Source organism: Sphaeramia orbicularis, unplaced genomic scaffold (assembly GCF_902148855.1).
Source record: "Sphaeramia orbicularis unplaced genomic scaffold, fSphaOr1.1, whole genome shotgun sequence".
NCBI lineage: Eukaryota > Metazoa > Chordata > Actinopteri > Kurtiformes > Apogonidae > Sphaeramia > Sphaeramia orbicularis.
Window position 1 is genome coordinate 5,310 of NW_021941640.1, and position 20,727 is coordinate 26,036.

The window sequence follows — 20,727 nt, forward strand, 5'->3', positions numbered from 1 at the left end:
CAAATATTTTTTAAGGACAGTTTTAGATAATCAGATATTTCTGTCGTTTCATTATTCAAAAGTGATACAGAACATAAAACATGGAGGATGAAAATAAACAGAAATTGAAAATGAAAATGAAAAAATATGATCTGAGGGAATGGAGATCACAGTCACGTGACTTGTGTCAGTCATGACGTAATAGCAAGATGGCGGCTCCCTTTGACACAACGCTGCTTTTTGATCTGGCTTAGTTTTCTATTTTGGGTTCGCCGTTCCATTTTAAAGCTGTGTTGTTGAACTCGTGCTGTCGAGGCCGTGGCCGAGATGAAGACGTTCTGCGGACGCGCCAAACCGACAGGGGCCTGGACTGGGTGGAGGAGAGCGAGGAGTACGACTACCACCAGGAGATAGCAAGGTAGCCGGAGTTAGCATCACACAGCCCGGATACAGCAGCGAGGAGGACCCGGGTCACAGCTGCACAGTATGAACAGAAGTGGAGCAGAACAGTCCGATAATAACAGAAGAAGCTAAAGAATGACAACTCCAAACTTTTCTCTATGTTTTAGAGTAAAAAAAGTCAAATTACATCATAAAATGTTTGCATCTACAAAATATGAGTAACACGAACAACCTGAAATTTCTTAAGAAAAACAAGTGCAATTTTAACAATATTCTGTCTCAGTTTATTATTTACACATGAACACTACACCTTACGAATCAGAGCGGATCTACAAATACACAAAACATTTAATAACAGACAGGAAATCCAATTTTCTTTAGAAGGATAGGTAGTGAAAGGATAGTTTGCAAATGTAAATATTCTCATATAATTTACTTTTTTCACATTAAACCAAGATAAAATTGAAGTTGTAATTATTGTAGGTTACTATGTTATTTTTTTACTGGTCTGACCACTTTAGATCATATTTGTCTGTATGTGAAACCTGAACTAAAATGATTTTAACATCATTGTTTGTTAATATCTTCAGTGTAATTTTTACATTTCATAAATTCATCCCATTGAGCTGGATTGGACCGTTTGGCAGCTGGTTTTACCCATGTTTGACACCCCTGTAGTAGATGGAAACTCACAGTTATTGGTGTGAATTCACTGATCAGTCGTATCATTTTAACACTGACAGACTAAATGGTTTTAATGTTGATTATCTGATTCCGGTGGGACCTGTCACTGTGTGGATAGATTACACAGAAGGTTACTTATTTATTTATTTTGATGTATTTATTTTTAATTTTTTAATTGTCATGTGATGTTTTCTGCCCCACTGTGTCTGCGGATCAAACCTGACCTCAGTGTGTTTCTCTTCCAGGTCGTGTTATGCTGATATGCTGCATGATCATGACCGGGTGAGTGTGAGATGTGATCTTGTTATGTACTGTTTTCCTCTGGATCCATAGAACAGTGAAGCACAAACACATTAAGGAATAAATATCACAAATATTCTATAAACTACAGATGATTTAATCAGTGTCTGTAGGACTTTTAAACACTACTGGTGTTGGTTGACCTTTGCTCGAATTTTGGCAGATGGAAATTAACTGACATCTCAAGTCATTTCTAAACTTCTGTATTTTCTATAAGGTCTTTGAACGTCTAGATCAAGGGTGTCAAACATACGACCCATGGACCAAAACCTGCCCACTAAAGGGTTCAATCCCACCCATGGGATGAAGTAATGGAATGCAAAAATTATGCTGAAGATATTAACAAACAATGATGTTAAACTCATTTTAGTTCAGCTTCCACATTCAGACCAATATGTTCTAAAGTGAGTCAAACCAGTAAAATAATAACAGAATAACCTAGAAATAATAACTCCAAATTTTTCTCTTAGTTTTCGTGTAAAAAAGTAAAATTACATGAAAATATTGACATTTCCAAACTATTGTTTCACAAACAAATGTGAATACACTGAAATGCCTTAGAGAAGTAAGTGTAACTTTACCATTATTCTACCTGTTAGGAAATGCTTTGGCTATTTATAGATTCAGATGAATCATCCATTTGTTCATTCATTCATCCATTCATCCATCTGTTCATCCATCCCTTGGTTTCCTTGACCGTGCTGCTGCTGCTGTGTTTCCTGTAGAATCAGAAGTACTACCAGGGCATTCGAGCCGCCGTGTCCAGGGTCAAGGCTCGTGGTGTGAAGGTCATCGTCCTGGACATCGGGACGGGGACGGGGCTGTTGTCCATGATGGCCGTCAGCGCCGGAGCCGACCTCTGCTACGCTGTGGAGGTGATGGACCAACCAGAACCAGAAAACAGAATTAAAGACAACAGTTATGCTCATAAACTGATTTATAATACATGTCTAAAATCATTATCCAGTTTGATTTTATATTTGTTTTCTCCACTTCCCTGTTCTTTTATTCAGATATTTTTGTACTTTAGTGAAACAGACTTTGTTAAACCGATTTCAACCAAAACACTTCGTCTACATGAGTGAAGGTGTGTTTTCATGTGAGATTTGAACATTTTCACTAATCTGACCTCAAACTTTCAGCATTTAGGCTGAATTATCTCTGTCTACAGTGAATGAGGACAAAAACATCAGGCCTTGGTTCCATAAACCTGAGACTGAACTGAACCTTCAGATAGAAAACACAGGTTTTGTTCTTAAAACAGAGAATTTAAGAAACTATGTGTAAATGTCGAAAATCCCCTTAGAGCTCTGAGGGTTAATTAGCCTCATCAGCAGATGTTTACTAGCTGGTTTGGTTCTGGTTCTGATTCTGGTTGTGGTTCTGGTTCTGGTTCTGCAGGTTTTCAAGCCGATGGCTGATGCTGCCCAGAACATCGTGAAGAAGAACGGCTCTCCGACAAGATCAAGATCATCAACAAACACTCGACTGACGTCACTGTGGGTCCAGGTCAGACAGAACCGCCACACACCTGGGGGGGGGGGGGGGGGGGTCACATGGCAGATTGCTTTGGTACCGTGGGGGGGCGGGGTCACAGGCTCATGTGTGGTGTTTTCCAGATGGAGATATGCAGATGAAGGCCAATGTGCTGATCACTGAGCTGTTCGATACGGAGCTGATCGGAGAAGGGGCGTTACCGAGTTATGAACACGCCCACCTCCACCTGGTACAGGTGGGTGTCATGGAAACAGAACCCACACAGGAACTGAATCTGGAGAGGTTTATTAAGTTCACACAGACATTGTTACATGACTTTGATTGCTAACTAGCTAACTAGACCAGATAGATCAGGAGGGTCCAACCGGCCAATGGGAAGAAATAGTGTAATGCAAAAGTTACACTGAAGATATGAACACTCATTTTAGTTCAGGTTCCACATTCAGCCCAGTATGATATAAAGTGGATCAGACCAGTATAATACTAACAGAATAACCTACACATTGTCTTCTTGGTTTAATGTGTAAAATTACATAGACATTTTTTAATTTACAAATTGTCCTGTCACAAAACAAATGAATGACCTGAACAAATATGAACAGCCTGAAATGTCTTAAGAAACATAAGTGCAATTTTAACAATATTCTGTCTGTTACTAAATGTTTTGTGTATTTGTGGATTCACTGTGATCTGAAAGTTGTGTTAATAATAAGCTGAGGCATAATATTGTATTTTTTTTGTCCATCTTAGTATATTTTTGTCAATTAGTGTATTCAAGCATATTTTTACACATTTCAGTGTATTTTTAGTGTGCTTAGTCTATTCCTTTGTGTATTTTTGTTCATATTGGTGTTTAATAACTATGAAGCCTGTTGAACTGGTATTTATCTGGATGTAAGGATGACTGTGGTTCCGTCTGTTCATTGTGTGGGTGGGATGTCCACCTGTCTCCATCTGCAGGAGGGCTGTGAGGCTGTTCCTCACCGTGCCACCGTCTATGCCCAGCTGGTGGAGTCGGAGCTGTGGAGTTGGGCTCAGCTGCAGCCAATAGAGGTGGATGGCGCCCGACTGGCCCCGCCCCCTGCCGTGGGCATCTGTGCTGGAGCCCACTCGGTGTGTGACATCCAGCTGAGCCAGGTGTCCCTCAGAGCTTCACTGCCCTGGGGCCCCTCTGCACCATGTTCAGGTAACGGACTGTATATGCACTATATGGACAAAAGTATGTGGACATGTTGAAATCAGCTGTTTCTTTTCTAACAGGAGTCTGGGATACAAAACAGTAATGACAAATGTCATAATGTAGCCAAAAAATGGACAAAACTCTCAAGAAAAATCTACCATTAAACTTTAAGGAAATATTGGTGTTTATAAACTATATGGACATAAATATTGGGACACATCATGTCTACAGCTGTAAGATGTCCTGTTCATGAGGATTTGAGATAAAAACATCAATATTTCCTTAAAGTTTAATGGTAGATTTTTCTTCCTCAGTGAGATGTGAAGAAAGTAGATGGTTAGTTGTGGTAGAAAATTATTTTTTACAGTCAGAGCAGGAAAAATATTTTAGAAATTTGAGGAAGAACATTTAAAATCATAGTCATAGATAAAAAAAAAAAAACAAATCAATGTTGACATAAATTCAGTAAAAACCATCTCTGAGGCATTTTGGAAATAAAGATAACAATTTAACCCAAACTAACCAATGCAATGATATTCATCCCAATATAAAACTATATTCTGACATTAGTCAGTATTGTTTTGTATCCCAGACCCCTGTTAGAAAAGAAACACCTGAATTCAACGTGTCCACATACTTTTGTCCATATCATGGACTTTTGTCCATCATCTCCATGTTCCTCTCATGGCACTGTTTCCTCACGTCTCTGACTCCGCCCCTTCAGTGTGGACTTCAGTAAACCAGTCAGCAGCGCCCTTCAGTCCTACTCTGCCCAGTTTGTGGCTCAGTCCAGCGGTCGGGCCCAGGTGGTTCTGTCCTGGTGGGACCTGGACATGGACCCCAGTGGAAGCATCGTGTGCACCATGGCCCCCAGCTGGACCTACCAAGAACCAAAAACAGCCCCAGTGAGTGATGGGATACGATAAAATACCGTCGCGCAAAAAATTATTAGACCATCAAAATTCAACAAAAATAATAGTTACGCAATCCAGTCCTAACTCCTGTGTGTGTCATGTGACTAAAACAGACAGAAAAGAAAACATGGAATGTCTAAAAGCACTGTTTTTGTCAGTACAATGACACAGATATTGATGGAAGAACGGAAATGATTCTGGTTATTATCAAGAAAACATGTTAAATGGATAGATATCAGCTCTGAAATTAAACTAATATGAGCTTTTTTGTTATCATCATATTTGTCCAAACAAATGGACCTTTAGCTGGACCAGGCATTAAAAGGAAAAAGAAATTGGAGAAAAATAATAAAACAATGGTCTAATAATTTTTTCCATGACTGTATAATTAAATAAGATTTAATAAGATGAGACAAGATGAAACTGTGGGGAAGACAGAACATAGAAATTATATAGTTATGAAGCATAGAATATAAAGAGAAAACAGAAGTGTTTCTATAAATTTAAATGTTACATATGTAACATGTTACGTTACAGTGACAGGCTGTGATACTGTGGACTCCATTTCCCAGAGTTCCCTGCTGATGGGTGTGTGTGCGTTTATGTTTCAGTGGAGGGACCACTGGATGCAGAGTGTGTACTTCCTGCCTGTGGAGAGCAGAGTTACCGAGGGGGAGGAGCTTAGTCTGACGGTGTGTCATGACGACTACAGTCTGTGGTTCGACCTGAAAACGCACAGGTACGAAAAGAAGATCTGAGTCCGTTTAATCAGATCGGACTGAAACAGCAGAGGATGATAGATTTGAACTGACACTAGTGGAAGAAATTTTGAAGGACATCCTTAAAATTTTACATAATCTCAAATATTATCATCAAATATTTGGGCAAATCTTTTGTGTGTTTCTAAAGCTGAGGCTACATCACACACACACACACACACACACACACCTCTGTCTGTGTTTGACACCTTTAAAAACCAACTGCTGTTATTTTCTGTCTCAACTCGACACATGAACAACGGCAGCTCTTCTAAATGTGTTTTATCTTCACTGTTCCGCATCAGTGTCATGTAATTTCCCTTTAGTCTTTCGCTGCAGAAGGAGGGGGTGTGTTCGTAATGTTTTAGTTCAACAGTCGATTGGCCATGACCTACAAGGCATCGTCTTCATCTTTGATAGGAATTTCTTCAAACTATTGGTCGGATCATTGAAAATGTTATATTTATCTTCCTTGGGACAATGTCTACAAAGTTTGTTCACAGTTTTGAGAATTTAAAAAATTTTGCCAAATCTTTGAAATATTAAATTTTGCCTTTACTTATAATGGTTCATATTTTGATGCTTTATAACATGTAAATGGTTCCAGATATTAATATTCAGGGTGTTTGTGCAGGTCTTGAAAGTCTTAATAAAGTATGGAAAAAGCTTCTCTTACAGTTGAATTTCAGAGTATGCTCAAAGGCACATAATCCTATAAGATAAGAAAAACATGAAACATATAAAAAAAATAGATATGATTTCACTAACCTGTCGGTACTGGAATGATTCTAGTGAAACTTGTTTGTTGATATTCATGCACTTTTGTGATTTTCATGTGTTTTGAAAATGTTTCTGTCAGTTAAACATAATTTACAGCAAATTATTTATTCATTCATTCTTACATTGATTAAAATGAACTTTTCTACCACACACAACAGGTACAATTTCAACCAAAAAAGTAGGAAACAAGTACAAAAGTATATCTAGTCAAAATCTTGGGGAAAAAATCGCAGTTTTTAAAAAGTCAGGAATTTTTATTTGGATAAAGAGCAAACACCCTGAGTATAGTTCCTATTGATCACTGATAGAAGTCATATATGGACTTTGAATTAGTTGAGTTCTCCTCCAGTGAAAGTCCCGCCCACTTCTATAGTTAGATTGATCTGCATCCAGACCACAGGACTGGAACATAGAACAGAACCTGACAACCTCACAAATTATTAATTCAGATAGGACATGACGCTGACATACAGGGACACTGGTTTTATTTTTACTCTGTGTCCACATCTAAGGCAGGAGGAGTGTCGGGCTGTGGCTCCGCCCCCTCGGCCGTGCTGTACCTGTCAGGCTCACCTGGTCTGGAATCGGCCTCGCTTCGGTGAACTCAACGACAGACATCGCACAGACAGCTTCGTGGCGGCGCTGCGCAGCGTAAGAGTCCACGCTCAGATTAATGTTTGTGTCTGAGGATGAGTGGGAAGTTCATGCTTGTGTTTCCTGCAGGTTCTGAGGGAGGACAGCGTTTGTCTCAGCATCTCCGATGGAAGTCTACTTCCTGTGTTCGCTCACATGATGGGAGCCAAGAAGGTACATGTTCATCCACAACATAAACAGAAAATGGTTTTTCATGGTTTTTCTTCCTGTCTTTCTCTCTGCAGTTGCTTGTTGTTTGTTGTTGCTGTTAACTGTGAAATTTACCCACAGTGGGACAAATAAAGTATCTATCTTATCTTATCTTATCTTATCTTATCTTACTTATCTTATTTACTTATCTTACTTTACCTTACCTTACCTTACCTTACCTTACCTTACCGTCTCTTCTGTTCTTTTATGGTGAATATACAGGTGTTCTCATTGGAAAACTCCAGAATGTCCAAGCAGGTTATTGAACAGGTGAGTCAAACATCTACCAAACACACCTGTAATAGAATTAAACTGTTATTTTCACACCAAACCAAAGGTCATCCATGTTCACCTCACCAATGTTAAGAAACTGGTCACTTCATGTGTTCTAAGTGGGCGTGGTTAGAAGGGTTGAGGCATCATGTAGATCAGGGACGTCAAACACATGATTCTTTAACAAAAAATGTGATAACACGTACAAATATGAGCCTGAAATGTCTTCAGAGAAGTGAAGTACCAATATTCTGCCTGTTATTAAATGGTTTGTGTGTTTGTAGATCCACTGTGACCTGTGATCTATATGATGTAATCCATATGTAAGCGATAAACTGAGAAATATTGGCAAAATTTCACTTATTTTTCTCAAGAAATTTCAGGTTGTTCATGTTCACATTTTTTAATATGAAAATGTAAAGATTTTGATTGTTAATTTTTTTTTTAAAAATCTGAAACACAGAGAAAACTTTGTCTTTGTCGTTATTTATCGGTTATTCCGTTATTATTTTACTGGTCTGACCCACTGTGGATCATATTGGTCTGAATGTGGCCCCTGGTCTAAACCCCTCTGGGTCTTACTGATGTCCCCTGTGTCCTTCAGGTCCTGGAGGCCAACTCCATCCAAGGGGGTGTGGACCTGTTGGAGGTCCGTCCTGATCAGCTGACCAGTACAGATCTGGGTGGAGAACAGGTACGTCTGGGTTCTGCTGCTGCTTTAACATCACCTCGAAACACAATGAGTCTGTTTACACGACCATAAGAATCTGAATACTGTTAATAATCAGATAATTGTAATGATCAGATGTGATGCGTTTACATGCACTGAAAAAATACTCTGAAAATACTGAATCAATGTTGTAGAACATGACAGTGTTTCCATGGTAACTATGGAGCCTCTGAACATCCAAATGGGTCATATCTGATGACTATGAAAAGATGAAGAACTGTATTTTACCAGTTATTCACATGTATTGATACGATTAGTGGATCAACAGGTATGAAACAGTTTAGATCAGTAGATGGTTTGGGTCTTCATGGGTTAATCTGATTTCTCATAATCAGATTCCTGGTGTTATCTGTTTATAGAATCACTTGAATGATCTGATAACTGCATAAATCAGATCCTGCTCAGAGTTTCAGTGTGGATGTGAACAGACCCAGTGGTCTCTGACTCGTGTCCCTCAGGTCTCCGTCCTCATGGGGGAGCCCTACTTCAGTACCAGCCTCCTACCCTGGCACTCGCTGTTCTTCTGGTTCTGCCGCTCCGCCGTGGCCGGCCTCCTCAAACCCGACGCCAGCATCCTGCCGTGCACGGCCACGCTGCAGATGGTCGCCGTGGAGTTCCAGTGGGTCCTTCATATCTGGACCTCATGTTCTCCACCATTTACAAGGATTTTGATCTAGAAGGTTGTTGCCTCTTCTGATCTGGTAGGATTTATGGAGGATACGAGCGCCGTGTGGGATGTGTGAAGGCTTCGACGTCACAGCGATGGACGACATGGTCCAGGTAACAGGGTTCCTGCTGAGTCTTAAAAAGTCTTAAAAGTCTTGAATTTACAAAGATGCATCTAATACCTAAAAAAGTCTTTAAAAGGTATTAAATTAGATATGGTAGGTCTTCAGTTCTGTTGCCATAAACTTGTTTGCTCCATGTGTTTAAATGTGTCTGTTAAATGTCCAAACTGTAAAGAAAGTGTATTTTAATCCACTGTGATCTGTAAGTGTTAATAATAAACCTGAGATATAATATTGTACAAACTTCAAAATGTTAATATTATTCCTTTTACTAAATATTATCAGTACAAATCCAATGTTATGTTGTTAAAATTGCACTTATTTTTCTTACAAAATTTCAGTTTTTTCTAGTTATTCACATCTTTTTTGTGAAAGGATAGTTTTTAAATGTAAATATTTTCATAATTTAATTTTTTTATTCCACTAAAACAAAAAGAAAAACTTGGCGCTGCCATATTTATAAGTTTTTACCTCCACCAGGAGGTATTGTGATCACTTTGCTTTGTGTGTGTGTTTGTTTGTTTGTTTGTTTGTTTGTTTGTTAGCAAGATAACTCAAAAAGTTGTGAACGGATTTTCATGAAATTTTCAGGAAATGTTGATACTGGCACAAGGAAGAAATGATTAATTTTGGTGGTGATCGGGGGGCAGATCTGTCTTGGCGGAGGTCTGCGCTCTGAGTGCTTTTCTTGTTTGTTCTTATTTTCCTGGTCGGACCCACTTCAGATCATTGGTCTGAATGTGGAACCTGAACTAAGGTCATGTTTAAGGTGAATCTGTCTGAGCTCCGTCTTTTTCGTCTTTTTTTTCAGAAATCTCTGGATTTCCGTGAGTCCCGTGAAGCCGAGCCCCACCCACTGTGGGAGTACCCCTGCCGGGCCCTGACCCCCGCAGCAGGGGTCATGACCTTTGACTTCACCCAGTGTGTCCCTCAGCATCCGATGGTCAGTGAAGGTTCACTGCCCTTCGTCAGGTAAAGTCTGTGCACATCTACGTCTGTTTGGGTTTTTCTGCAGGAAATCAGTAAAAACATGAAAACATCAGATAATTCTACTTCTTTTAGGCTTTTTCATAATTTATTGATGTTGGTTTTTTACTCACTGTCTCAAAAAACATAAACCACCTCTACAGTATGACTTCCTATCAGTGTATTTAAAAAGTATTTCTGGGAATTTTAGGTTTTTTGTTTTTTTTTACAATTCCCTGATGTTTATTTTTCACTTTTAATCAGTTAGACAGAGTTGGTTTCAGTACCTGAGTATTTCCAATTTATTATTCAGATTTCTGACATTTTTAAAACTTCCATTTGGTTTTTGATGCAATGAAGACATGTTTGTTTATTTTTTTAATATTTTATTTGTACTTTTTCACATAGACTGCTGCTGTTTTGGCCTCAAGACTCTTGTAATAGAGATTTTTAATCTCAATGAGTTTTTTCCCTGGTTGAATAAAAATAAAAAAGTTATAAATTTTGTACAAAAAAATATGTGGCACCTGATATTGTTACCATGACAGTCAATAAAAAAAAGTTTGCAGAACTAAAAAATAATTAGAATAATTACACCAAGTTCAACAACTTCAGCCCACAAAATTATCAGCTATGTTTTCTTTTTTTTTTTTTTTACTCTTTATTTTAATGTTTTGAATCACTTTTACAGTGCATTAACAATGCTAAATAACAAAAAAAAAGAAAAAAAAAAAAAAAATTGGGGGTGGAAACCCACACAATAAACAAGGGGGATATTGTTTTATACATTCGACAGTTTTTCCATACTCAATCTGATATCATGAGTTTCTGTCTTGAATATGATCCATTTCTCCCATCTTCGCTTAAAAGTTCCCATCTTAATCCTCAGTTGAAATGTTAATTTTTCCATGGAGTATATTTCTTCTATAACGTCCAGCCATTGTTGTGTCGTAGAGGGTCACTTTTTAACCAGTTCCTTGTGACTACCTTTTTACAGGCAAGAATTAAAATTTGAAATAGGTAAATGTCTTCTCTTTAATTATGTCATCAGGTATTAGACCAAGTATGTTTTCTTTTTTAAACTAAAAAATTATCATTTGAAAAGAAAAAAAAAAAAAAAACAACACTATGGAGGATGTTGGGGGAAATATATAAAAACCATCTCTGAGGCATTTTGGAAGCAAAGATTACAATTTAAACCAAACTAACCAATGTAATGATATTTATCTGAATATAAAACTATATTGTGACATTAGTCAGTATTGTTTTGTATCCCAGACCCTGTTAGAAAATAAAACACCTTATCACTGTCTGGCAGCCTCTATGTTTGTCAGTTTCTTTGTTGTGGCATGTTTGTACAGTGTTTGTAAAGTTAAAAACTGTAAATAAAGTATTAAAAAAAAGAAACACCTGAATTCAACGTGTCCACATACTTTTGTCCATATAGTGTGTTTGTGGTCTAAGTCTGGTTTGAGATGTTTCTGGATGATGGATGACCAGACCCGATAACCATCCAGTGTCTGCATCTGTTTCAGGAGCGGCCGTTGCCATGGCGTCGCGTTGTGGATGGAGTACAACCTAACGGAGGATGTTACCGTCAGCGGGGGACTGATTGGACCAATTGGTGAACAGGTACGGTCTTCCATCAATTTTATTAGTTTTTCCACAAGTTCAGATGTAAAAGAACTAAATAAATCAGATGAACCTGTGTACGTTCAGGAAGACATCGGAGTAGCTTCTGTAATTTTTTTTTTTTTTTTTTTTGAGTGATTGAGCGACTCCCAGTGGCAGCAATGACATACTGCAAGTTCATCATATACCAGCCTTTGATAAAAGAAAAAAATGAACAGACATCAATGAATAAATGATAGTATAAAATATGAGACAAAATATAAACCACGGTGTCATTGAATTAGCTAATTTAGCCTGTTAGCTCTTGTTAGCTTACAGAAATTGACACTAAACTAGAGATGTTCTTAACCTTCTAATATCCAGGTGAGCATATTATGCACACTTTGCACTTGATGTTATTAAAGGTCATATTATTTTTCACAGTTTGTTTCAAATCAGAATTCAAAAGTTGTTCATTTTTGCCTGATTTGCCTGAATTCTGACCCATCCACTGAAATCATCACATTGTAAACATTGTTAAATTCCTACACTAACACCCTTCTACCAAGTGAGTACAAAATGCACACTGACACATTTTAACATTTAATATTCGACCTACAACACAACAACAAAAAGTATGTTAACCAATGTTGGTGTTAATCATTGACATATGCCAGAATGAAAAAAAAAAAAACAATGAGTAATTTTTATTTAGAATATCGAAGAAAAAAAGGAAGTTTTTGGATTTTTTTGCATCAAAAATATGTCTTGTTTACATTACAAACATGGCATTTAAAGGGTTAAAAATATGCCAGTTATTGAGCATTTGGTATTTTTGTTCATGGCTCAAGTTGATGAAATACAAAAAAAATAAAAAGTTACAAACAGAAAATAAATGACATTACTCTGCAGTGCTGTTTACATTATGTGCTCTCTGTGATTAGGAAATGCCTCTGGGTGGAATACTGGAGGGTTCATTCACTTTAGGGTAACACCCCTAATAACTAATCTTTCTCTTATTTTGTCTAAATCCTGGTGTTACCTCAGACAGATGATGCATCTTGTATTTAACTTCCTTTAGTGAAGACATTTTTTTTTTTGGTAACTGTTTGGGGTTTTTCTGTTCGTCTGGTCCACAGGGTGAATGCCAGTGGACTCCACACAGGAGACAGGGGGTGTACTTCTTCAGGTCGCCGTGGGATACCACCGCCGACGCCAGAGCCGGAGTGTCATACACCTTGACCTTTGAACCCAGTTTAGGAGACATCAAGATGGACTTCAGCATCAAGTCTCAGTGACGACGGATGAACCAAAGGGACTGTTTTAAGACTGTGGTTGGTGTTTTAACATCAATACTCACTGTTTAAATGTCATTACAGGAACATTTTAAGTCCTGTTTTATACTAAATACAAAACCTAAAGAATGTCTCTCTAACCCCTAGTACTTACTGATATTATAGTCCCAGTATTCCACATATACATTACATATCCAAGGGGATGTGACTGATTTGAAGGTAATTATGTCCCAGAGCCAAAGCCAAATCTGTTACTATAGAAGTACTTACCCGTTTTCCTGTCACACATTCATGAAGGAGCTTTAATCATTCAACTGAAGGGACATAACGTCTACGTCAGGGGTCACATTCAGCCCAATATGATCTAAAGTGGATCAGACCAGTAAAATAACAGAATAACCTAGAAATAACCTTTGTTTTAGTGCAAAATAGTCAAATTAATTATGAAAATGTTTGTATTTACAAACTATCCTTTCACAAAAAAATGAATAAAAAGTGAAAGTGAATAACCTGAAAATAAGTGCAATTTTCACAATATTATGCCTCATCTTATCATTTATACATATCATTAGCCTCATAGCATAATTGCCTAAGTCATATTTTGGCCAAATTGTGATATCTGCGTAAAATAAAGCAGCAGTGTTAGGAGACTGAAGGTATGGAGATATCACAAGTAGGCCAAAAATATGACTTATGCAATTACGCTGAGACTAATGATATGCATTACAACATACAGATCAGTGGATCTACAAACACACAAAACATTTAATAACAGGCAGAATATTGGTACAATTACACTAAAGACATTTCAGGTTGTTCATATTTGTTTAGGTTAGTCACATTTTTGTGAAAGGATAATTCCTAAATGTAAATATTTTCATGTTTTACACTAAAACAAAAAGGAAAATTTGTAGTTGTTGTTATTTATCGGTTATTTTTTTACTGGTCTGACCCACTTTAGATCATATTAGTCTGAATGTGGATCCTGACCTTAAATGACTTTAACATTCTTGATTGCTAATATCTAATTCTTAGTGGATTTAACCCTTTGGGCCGTATGTTTGACACCCCTGGTCTACGTTGTTACATATATTTATATTTGGCAGTGATAGAGGTGAAGTCATTGAATAGAAAAAAAAACATTTCAGTTAAATAAATAAGATGTTAAAGCGTCCATTTTATTAATTTATTGTGTTGAAGCAAAACACAACAGAACATTTTTTTCCCAAACTGTTTGCCTTTCTACATAAATATGACGTAGTCTGGACTTAAGTAACCTCCGTGGTCGCGTTTACACTGATCAGAGTAAATATTACTTCAAAAATACAACATGTCAGTGCTTTACTGAACCCTGCAGTTCACATAATCACCAACAGGGGGAGTTGAACAGCAACCACAAAATCTCATTCTTATGGTCAAAGCTGCCGCCGTCGTGTGCATAAGAAAAAAAATCCCATTGAACATGTGCAGGGACGTGTTTTTACGGCGTCGATGGAATCAGAGGGAATGTGACGGTCAATGTGACGTGTGTTTTCAAGCGTCCGTTAGCGTCTTGTCGTCCAGTTTGATCTTTTCACCTGGTTTGAACGCCGGCATCCCCAAATACGGACAGCTGGCGCATCGGAAGGCATCGCCAAGGTAACACTGGTGGAAAAGCACAGAGGAAAACCATCAGGAGTGTGTTCAACCAAACAGAACCCACTGGATCTGACGGATACTCACACTTCCACAGGCCGACTTGGGCAGCTCTCTTCTGTTTGCCTTTACTGTCCTGCTCCAACTCCTCAGCCAGACCACAGGTACTGAACACAAACACATCCCATCAGGTTTTAACCCTTCCATGGACCAGGGTCTGGACCCTCCACTCAAACATAAATGAGTCCAAATGACCCGGGTTAAAATCGAGGTGTTTTTAAAACATGTTAATCATTTTGTCACATTAAAAATAATCATTTGTATTATATTTTGGTCCAAAAAAGAATGTCATATTTAAAATATTTATTTATATATTTTTTTGTATTTCATTAGCCTCACAACATCATTGCCTAAGTCATATTTTGGCCAATTTGTAATATCTGCGTAACTTTAATACCGCTGATTAATTTTGCATCATTTGCAACGTCCTGAAAAAAATATGACTTAGGTAATTATGCTAAGAGGCTAACAATTTTTAACAAGTTTAAGATGTTTTAAATATTTTGAACATTTGAAAAGCAAAGTATATTATATAGTGTATAACAGCAATAGAACAATGTCAACATTTAGTGAGTGAGTCCTTTGGTTTTATTGTTGAATGACTCTAATGTTCAGATGTAATTCTATTATAAATGAATGGGGTCACTTTGACCCCCTATGGAAGCCTGGGGTAGTAAAACAAAAACTACAATTACATAAAATCTATAAAATTTAACTTAAAGATTCAAATGTCGTGATGTAGATAACATATTTTTGAGTAATACCTGGAATATGAAATAACTTTTCGTTACAAACCCTATTACAATAAAACGACCTCTGCGGGTCATTTTGACTCATTTCTGCATCTAAGGGTTAAAAGCACCAGTAAATGCACAGTGGAGTTAAACACGAGTCCTCACCAGTTTTTACAGGCTTTCTTCTTCTTTCCGGCTCCGTCTCCACATCCTGGTGCTTTCAGAGACGATGGGTCTGGTTTCTTCAGGTCGTCTTCATCCAACAGAGCATCAGAGTCCAACAGATCCTGAAAGAACCAGAGGTCAATGTCAGCCAAGTGGATTTACTGGATGTGGAAACAGATGCACTGAATACACCAGGTTAGACAAGAAAACACGGTTTGAAGGAGTTCTACAAAAGATTACAGTAAAATACTCTAAAATATGTTAAATACACTATAGACATGGTAAATGGACTGAACTTATACAGCACATTTTCTACCCCTTCATGGTCCCCAAAGCGCTTTACAATTCCTCACATTCACCCATTCACACACACACTCATACACCAGTGGGCGACTGCTGCCATGCAGGGCGCTGCCTGGCCCTACTGGGAGCAATTTTAGGGTTCAGTGTCTTGCCCAAGGACACTTTGACAAGTGGACAGTCGGAGCCAAGATTCGAACTGCCAACCCTTTGGTCATTGGACGACCCACTCTACAACTGGCCACAGCCGCCCAAAGACTGGACATACACTAAACCGTACAAAAAATATGCCACAATACAATAAAATACACACACAAAAAATGCTAGAAAACACTTAAATACAAAAATATTGCTAGAAGACTATAAATTCACAAAAACTACATTAAAATGTTCATTAAAATCCACAAACGCTGAAGAAATACACTACAATATACACAAAATATGCTAGAATACACTGAAATACACAAACTACATTAAAATGCTCAAGAATACACTAAAATGTTGTTTTTTTGGGGTGGTTTTGGTGGTTGGAACAGATTAATTACATTAATTAATTTTAATGGGAAAAATCTATTTGTAAAATGATTAATCACAAAACGAGCACGGTCATAGAATGAATTAAATTCGTACTGCGAGGTTCTACTGTAACAATAAAAAGTGAACCAGATAAAGGTTTAATGAACACCATCTCACCACGTCGTCGTCGTTCATGTCTGTGGCCGACAGAGTCCACATTTTGACAGTGTTTGGATCCAGAGCAGGTTTTTCTGCTGAAAACACAATCACATGTATTAACATTAGATCATCCATTCCCAAAGACTCATGGGAGATTTTAACTTAACCCCCCATACAAATCTGCATTTCAGCAACTTTAAACAAGAAGCATGTTTTAATAGTGAATGTTCATATTGTTCTGAAAACTATAATAATTATATTTTTTTAATTTAACAAATCTAGAGTAAAAGGCTGGTGTTTTATTTATTTCACTGATGAGGAGAAAATGATTTGATCAGCTGAACCAACCCCAGATCATTGCACTGTAGGCACAAAGCATGATGGGTAATCACTCCATCCACCTCTGGATCAGGGTCATTCTGGACTCATCAGACCACATGACCCTTTTCCACTGAAACAGTTTAATCTTTATGCTCTTAAAGCCTTTTTCATCTGAATGTGAACATTTTTAACAGAAACTAAAAAAAAGTGCAAAATAAACGTCAGGGAAATGTAGAAAAATCCTACAGATGGGTGTGTTATCTGATATATTTTCAAGGTTTTAACTGATATGTGTACTTCAAGTAAAAATAAACATCCTTTCATTGCATTAAAAAGTAAACGGCTGTTCTATCAGAAATCGGAATAATAAACTTTCGGTTCATACTTTCTAATCTTGACCAAAAACAAAGACCCACTAATATTTAATCTAAATTTCTGAGCCTTTTGCCTTTTGCCTCACATTCACCATGACATTAAGTTGTAATATTATTATTATTAATCTGTTATAGATACTGATAAGGCCACATGGCAGTAAAACGGTCCAAACATATTATTATTATCATTATTTTTATTATTTTTTATTATTACTATTATTAACAGTCCAAACATACCTGGCTTTGGCGTCTTCTTTCCAAATGACAGTTTAATCTGACTGGACGAACCAACCTCGAAGTTGGGTTTGGAGGCGGACACGCGGATCCGAGACAGGGTGTTTCCATGGTAACCGGTGGCCGCCCTCAGAGACGTCAAAGCCTCCGGACTGAGCTCTGTCTTCCTGACCTGGAAACAGATGAGAACATTCACGTCAGCACTCTGACATCATCCAGGACTGATCACATGACGGATGTTTGACGAACCGTCGTCATCAGGAGTTGATTTCAGTTTTTAACTGAACTGGTTTTGTTCTTGAAAACGTTTCATCTCTGGTCCAACAGACTTCATCAGTTCTGTTAGGTTATTCCCAGGTGAGTCCAGGTATTCAGGGTTTTCACACCTGGGATCGATCAACCCCCCTGAAGGATTAATGCTGCCTTTGCATACTCTGGGAATTATGGTAAATGATTTTTTTAAACCATTTTTTTTAATATTAAACCAAGAGGAAAATGTGTAATTGTCATTATTTATAGGTTATTATAATAGTCTTTTACTGGTCTGAACCAGTTGAGATCATATCGGTCTGTATGTGGAACCTGGACTAAAATGAGTTTCTCCAGACTGGACCCTTTGGTGGGCCGGTTTTGGCCCATGGGCCGAACCCTTACCCTAACCCAGAGAGTTCACTCACCTCTTTTACAGACGTGTAACCCGACAGTTTCAGAGCTGAAATTAGCTTCTCTGCTGTCCTCACACTCTGGGCTTCAGCTCCTGCAACCAACAGACAAAGTCAAACACACTGGACCCGGATCCGAACCACAGTCGAGTCCTGTAGTTCATAAACGGAGGATCCAGACGACTGTGAAACCCACCTGTCACGGCTCATCCAGGACCAGCGTCCCTCCAGGTTTGAGGACTCGGGCAATTTCCGCAAGAGTCTCTGAGCTGTGGATGGACGAGCTGTCGGCGAGGAGGCAGGACAGAACCCGGTCGAAGGTGGACGCTGCATGGGACGCTGAGGACAGAACGGGTTCAGACGGGACGGGTTACATTAAACACAGACGGTCACCTCCAGTTTTTTTATGTCAATTATGTGGAATAAGTAAAACAATGCAATTTTATTCAGTATTGTTGCACTGACTGGAGTATCACTCCTAATTTCTGTTCTATGAGGATCACTCACACAGCAGCAGCCTGTCCATGTTTTCCACTGACACTTTTCCATTTGCACCCACAGCGGATCCCAGTTCCTCTGCCAAGTCTTTCAGGGCTTCAGGAGCCGAGGGCTGAGTCCAGACCAGCAGAACCTGGTCTCCTGCTTTGATGTCCAGGTCGGCCATGATGTTCTGGAGAAAAAATGGTTTGGCTTAGGTTGTATTTAATGCTCCTTCAAGTGCTATCGTGAGGATGCAAAAAGTGTCTGTAGTTTTTCGTAGAAAAGTAACTGCCAGGTTTAAAAATATGGCAAAAAAGAAACATTCTGTGGAAATTCATGCCATAATCTTTAACACAGACATAATGATCTGCAAGTTAAAAAAGAAAAGAGACATAAATGTACAAAAATACCCCGGGGGGGGGGGGGGGGCATTATAATAATGTGATTTCTGCATATCTGCAGTTTTACAGCTACAATAACAGAAACAGTTGAGGTTTTCATTATTTGCACTGTGGATGATGTTTCCAACAAAACTGATTCATTGTTTAATGGGGAAAAAATCCTGCCATGTGTAGGTTTTACATAAAAACAGCCCAACAATGAAGAAATTGTGTAGTAGATAGATAGATAGATAGATAGATAGATAGATAGATAGATAGATAGATAGATAGATAGATAGGCCTCAGTGAAGCTAATGACACATATTCATTCATGCATTGTTACAGTAATGGGTTTGTCCTGTACAGGCTGCACATTTTTCCAGTGTAAGAATGGCTTAAGGCCTACAATGACACAGCAATAATTGATATTCATTTTTTCTTCATTTTTTTTTCTTTTTTAAGCTCTATTTTTTTATTTGACAAAGCCATAGAGATGCAATGAATAGAGACTAAAGAACCAACTAAGAGCCTGAAGCACATTCAAGGCCAATTTGCTTTTTGGTTGTTTTTTTAATGTGTGTATGTGCGTGCACTGCTCTGGAAATGCAGAGTAGAGACAGTTCCGGATACTTGGAACTAAAGACCATCTGATCAGAGTCCTAATGTGTTAGGCTGTGGATAAGATGTTAAAGATCATCACAGGTTTTCTGACCGGTATGGAACTTACAGTTAATATTGCATAGATATTTATTCAGTGAACTGGGACATGTCGATGACTGGACTCTGGTCTCCCTCTAGACCCCGGGACCAGCACGTGGTTGTGTTTAAAGATTGGACTTTTTTTTTTTTGCGTTTTTCGTCAGAAAATCATGTCCATCCTGATCTATATGTCCCCTGCATTAGTAACATAAAAAAAACACATATGTAGGTCTGCACTGGCTGTAGTGTATCATGTCCCCATCATCCCCTTGTCCTTGACATCAGTGTTATGTAGCTGATGTTGGTTAACAAATGCGACACATGCTGGTCCATGCTAGCAGCTAACAGCCAGAATATTAGCATCTAGACTTTTACTGGTAAAAACAAAGAGAAATATCTAGAAGCTCGGCTCTTAGGACTCCTATTATTACAAATTATCAGCTAGATTTAACAGTCAGCATATGTAGCTGTTACTTTCCCCTTAATCGTGTAAAACAACCCCTCTTACCTGCTGTCTTAACCTCTAGTTCATTAGTATTTGTTTGTTGACTTCTGCGTAAACTGTAGGTTCGTCTCAGGGCAAAGCTAACACTATGACGCACAAACCGGCTACTTCATTAAAAGAGCAAAAAGCGGAACAAGATCCGGTCTACGGCTAACAGAAGAATAAAGGTTGATTCGTTGTAGGTTTTATTGTTTCTAAGTTTCATTAGAATCCTAAAATCGAAGCATAAAACTACATGTGACTGCTCTGTGTCTTACCTGTTATCTTCGCCGCAGGTCAAGTGTTAGCTCGCAAGTAAGCTAACTGTGTTTCCGGTTTAACTTTCAAAATAAAATGAGCTTTGACGTTTGTACATGTCGTGGTTTGATGTAATTATAATATTTTTTTACGTGTATCTTAACCACTAAATTTACACAAATACCATTTATTTGTTTGTGATTGTGATTTCCGGTTTTCCCCAATAAATTTAAAATACGCACATCTGTTTTTGGGTTATTATTTCT

General features: G+C 38.1%; 2 protein-coding genes across 2 annotated transcripts; one reads left to right on the top strand and one right to left on the bottom strand.

Moving 5' to 3' along the window:
- Positions 1–306: 306 nt before the first annotated feature.
- Positions 307–13,434, top strand: LOC115416663 (protein arginine N-methyltransferase 7-like). Its single transcript, XM_030130510.1, is given in 20 exon segments — positions 307–340; positions 343–397; positions 1,311–1,347; positions 2,091–2,240; positions 2,767–2,815; positions 2,818–2,874; positions 2,985–3,097; positions 3,823–4,000; positions 4,003–4,048; positions 4,767–4,947; positions 5,568–5,695; positions 7,007–7,145; positions 7,218–7,301; positions 7,560–7,607; positions 8,215–8,304; positions 8,799–8,963; positions 9,046–9,120; positions 9,940–10,100; positions 11,630–11,726; positions 12,845–13,434. Coding segments are annotated over 20 exon segments (2,046 nt in total). The 3' UTR covers positions 13,004–13,434.
- A 738-nt stretch (positions 13,435–14,172) lies between these two features.
- On the bottom strand, positions 14,173–20,573 carry LOC115416664 (anamorsin-like). The gene is given in 10 exon segments (XM_030130511.1): positions 14,173–14,644; positions 14,723–14,750; positions 14,752–14,802; positions 15,595–15,716; positions 16,588–16,664; positions 17,502–17,670; positions 18,176–18,283; positions 18,357–18,499; positions 18,668–18,830; positions 20,482–20,573. Coding segments are annotated over 9 exon segments (966 nt in total). The 5' UTR covers positions 18,825–18,830; positions 20,482–20,573; the 3' UTR covers positions 14,173–14,533.
- Between the last annotated feature and the right edge of the window lie 154 nt (positions 20,574–20,727).